Source organism: Otolemur garnettii, unplaced genomic scaffold (genome assembly GCF_000181295.1).
Source record: "Otolemur garnettii isolate 467f Iridium unplaced genomic scaffold, OtoGar3 scaffold00014, whole genome shotgun sequence".
Taxonomy (NCBI): domain Eukaryota; kingdom Metazoa; phylum Chordata; class Mammalia; order Primates; family Galagidae; genus Otolemur; species Otolemur garnettii.
The window spans coordinates 15,135,773-15,140,132 of record NW_003852409.1 but is presented as its reverse complement, the minus strand read 5'-3'; the positions used below and the strand labels follow the sequence as shown (position 1 = coordinate 15,140,132).

At 39.4% G+C, this 4,360-nt stretch overlaps 1 protein-coding gene across 1 annotated transcript in view; it reads left to right on the top strand.

Moving 5' to 3' along the window:
• The window catches only part of CUNH9orf84 (chromosome unknown C9orf84 homolog), an 87,670-nt gene that overhangs the window by 71,311 nt on the left and 11,999 nt on the right, over positions 1 to 4,360 (top strand). Inside the window, 1 exon segment of the mRNA XM_003785386.2 lies at positions 256 to 377. Coding sequence (XP_003785434.1) covers positions 256 to 377 — 122 coding nt within the window.

Sequence of the window (4,360 nt, the reverse complement as noted above, 5' to 3'; positions counted from 1 at the left end):
TAAAGGCATTGCCAAAATAGGGGCACTCTGCAGGCTTTCTTCTTATCTAGGACCTTGAAAGATCTGTGAGCCCTCCTTACTAAAGTTATCACTTGTTTTGTCAACTGTACTATTTCCACTGTGATTATAATTTTTAGATGAAATGGGAGCCCATACCCATGCCTTTTCTCAAGTTATCATAAATTCTTAAAATATGATATTAAATTCATATCTGTTCAACCTAATGAATTTTTTATTTTCTTTATTTTCTGATAGGACCTAGAGGAATTGAATTGTGAGAAGGCATCCAACAATATCATTATGAGACTGATGGCATTATCATTCCAATATAGCTATTGTTGGATAATTGTATATACCAAAGAAACATTAAATTCAGAGTAGGTAAACATTTATTCATCTAAAGTCATGTTCATAGTTTTTAAGATATTTAGTCCTCTTCTTTGAATACAAACAGCTTTGCAGATTTTCTGCTTGCTTATTTAGTTTGCTTTAATAAGGACCCTCAAGATGGAGACATGATTATAGGAACATAAATTGGAATTTTGAAGATGATACATGTTCCCCTAAAGATTCTGTGCAAATCATCCTCCCCTGTACCCATTTCACCAAGAATTGCTGCTTTAAGTGTTTCATTATTTTGTAATCCTGGACTTGTCTGATGTAAGATTAGTCATTCTAAAATCACTTCCTCTAAAATCTTGTTTGAAAAAATAGTATCTCGCTATATATTCTTTCATTGATGTGCTTAACTGAAAAATTACAAAACTTGCATACCAAAACTTTAGCTCATCAAGTTGTCATCCTATGTCTCTCCTTTCCCTTATATCTAAACCTTATGAACCCACTGCTTATTCTTTCACCTTTTAAAACCCACTATCTAGTTTTCCTCCCTACCTCTTTACCAGGCATCCTCAAACTACAGCCCACAAGCCACATGCAGCCTTCTAGGACATTTATCCGGCCTACCTGGTGTTTTTGCCACCACTGCCTGTTCTGCTTAGCAGCTGACTCATCCCAGGGCCCACAGTCCAGCCCTCCAAAGGTCTGAGGGACAGTGAACTGGCCCCCTGTTTAAAAAGTTTGAGGACCCCTGCTGTATACTGATCTCTGTCTCTCCCAAAACTCACTCATGACTTTCTTGTGATCATCTCCAAAAATGTTTTTATCTTTCACTACTCTGAAGTATTTAACATTGTTGTCAATGCTTTTTTCTTGCAACTCTTCAGGTGCATGACAGTTCAATATTTTTGATCTTATGCCTCTCTTCTCCTTTGTCTTTACCTCCTCTTCTTTGTCCTAGTCTCCAAATGTACTTTTTATGAGTTATCTTCTTTCTTTTATTCTATCAATTGGAAATCTTATCCACTCTCATATCTTCAGTCATTATCTCTCTGCATATAATTATTACATTTATTTCTGCATCTGTAATCTCTCTTTGGAATTCCTGACAGGCATCTCCAATTTTTTATTAAATATTTCCATCTAGATATTTTATATTCTCAAACTTAACATATTCAAATATAAATTGATTAAATCCTCTATCAACTCCAACAACCTGCATCTTGTTTTTTGGGGTTTTTTGTTTTGTTTTGTTTTTGAGACAGAGTCATTATGTCACCCTCAGTAGAGTGCTATGGCGTCACAGCTCACAGCAACCTCAAACTCTTGGGCTTAAGCAATTCTCTTGCCTAAGCCTCCCAAGTAGCTGGGACTACAGGCACCCACCACATGCCCAGCTATTTTTTTTTTGTTGCAGTTGTCATTGTTGTTTTAGCTGCCCCTGGGCCGGGTTCAAACCTGCCAGCCCAGGTGTATGTGGCCAACGCCCTGCCCACTGACCTATAGACGCTGCCATCTTCTTGCAACATTCTTTACTTCCCCCAGCTATTTCATGTGGTTAAATTGTGCCTATTATTCATAACTTATTTCCAAATATCACTTTTTCTATTTGACCTTTCCTCAATATCCATCTTCTGCACATAAACATTGAGATATGACCTTTCTTTCCTTTGAATTCCTTGGCTCTCTATTTTTTCCTCATCTTTGGTATGTTCTGTATTTTGGAGTATTTTTCTTAGAGCATTGAGCACATTGCTTTCATATTATAGATGCTTATTAAATATTCCTTGATTGACTGACTGAATCTCTCCTACAAAATTGCAAGCTAGTCTTACTCCTTCTTTTAAACCTTACAGTATTATATAACACATACTACATCACTCAAGAGAGAAGTTTTTAAAATATTCCTTAATTATTAGAAAAGATAACAGACATCTTCAACATTGCTGGTGTGATACTTTTTCTTTATTTGACTCTATTTTTGTTTAACTAATTGTATTTGCTGTGTATAAATATTATCAAGATATGTAAAAGTTAGAATATGAGTCTAGCTGGCACCTGTAGCTCAGTGGGTAGGGCACCGCCACATACATCGAGTCTGGTGGGTTCGAACCCGGCCTAGGCCAGCTAAAACAACAATGACAACTGCAACAAAAAGAAAAAACAGCTGGGCCATGTGGCAGGTGCCTGTGGTCCCAGCTACTTGGGAGGCTAAGGCAAGAGAATCACTTGAGCCCCAGAAGTTTGAGGTTGCTATGAGCTGTAATGCCACAGCACTCTACCCAGGGCCACAGCTGGAGACTGTGTCTTGAAAAAAAAAAAGACTATTAGTCTAAACACCTTGGTTTTTATTCCTTTTTCTATTAACAAATAACTTCTAATAAGTCATTTAACCTAATTTTTCTTTTCTACCAGAACTGAAAAACAGTAATTCAGATCTAAAATCTTCATTTTGGGCTCAGCACCTATGGCTCAAGTGGCTAAGGCGCCAGCTACATACACCTGAGCTGGCGGGTTCGAATCCAGCCCGGGCCCACCAAACAACAATGACGGCTGCAACCAAAAAATAGCCAGGCATTGTGGCAGGCACCTATAGTCCCAGCTACTTGGGAGGCGGAGGCAGGAGACTCACTTGAGCCCAGGAGTTGGAGGTTGCTATGAGCTATGATGCCACAGCACTCTACCCCGGGTAACAGCTTGAGGCTCTGTCTCAAAAAAAAATTAAATAAATAAAATTTTTTAAAATCTTCATTTTGAAGACTAGTAAAGGTTGTAAAGTATTTTAAGCTTGAAATTTCTTATAAAGCATGTCAAGCTTTTTCCAGAACTTAGAAGTATTCTGAATAAATAACTGACATGGCAAATTTTAAAAGTCTTTTTAGACTAGTATCTACCCATAGTTTTAGCAGTGTAACTGGAGTACAAGGGGAAAATAGAGAAAATTCAAACTTATTTTTACACATATCTTCATGAAAAAATTAATTATGTAATATTCTGAGATGTGAAGAGTTATCATTTATTCACAATACTATATTGTAAAAATGAAATTATTTTTAGACTTCTAGGTATCTCAGTTCTATATTTTTAGATGTTTAGAACATGTGGGAAGTATCTTTATCAACTGACCAAAGGAGGTAAACTGAAAATACAAAAGAAATTGTTTTAATTACCTTAGTAGGCTCAGTGCCTGTGGCTCAAGTGGCTAAAGCACCAGCCACATACACCTAAGGTGGCGAGTTCAAATCCAGCCCAGGCCGCCAAACAACAATGATGGCTGCAACCAAAAAATAGCCTGGCGTTGTGGCAGGTGCCTGTGGTCCCAGCTACTTGGGAGGCTTAGGCAGGAGACTTACTTGAGCCCAGGAGTTGGAGGTTGCTGTGAACTTTGATGCCACAGCACTCTACCCAGGGGGACAGCTTGAAGCTCTGTCTCAAAAAAAAAAAAAATTACCTTAGTAGTTCATGCCTTTAGTTCCTGTATGAGTAAAGAGTGTCAGGGGTTCATGAGACCACCCCCAGGGTTTGGTGGGGGGTTTTTTGTTTTTTGGGTTTTGTTTTTGTTTTTTTTTTTGAGATAGAGCCTCAAGCTCTCCCCCTGGGTAGAGTGCCACGGCATCACAGCTCACAGCAACCTCCAACTCCTGGGCTCAAGCAAGTCTCCTGTCTCAGCCTCCCAAGTAGCTGGGACCACAGGTGCCCGCCACAGTGCCTGGCTATTTTTGGTTGCAGCCATCATTGTTGTTTGGCGGGCCCAGGCTGGATTTGAACCCGCTACCTTAGGTGTATGTGGCTAGCACCTTAGCCACTTGAGCCACAGGCGCCAAGCCAGGTTTGGTGGTTTGTTAGGAAGGCTCACAGAACTCAGCATAGTTGCACTCATGGCTATGATTTATTATAGTGCAAGGAGGTTACAAAACCTTTGGGGGTAAGGAACCTGCAGCCTTGGGGCCACATGTGACCTTCTGGATCCTTGAGTGCGGCCTTCTGACTGAATCCAAAATTTACAGAACAAATCCTCTTA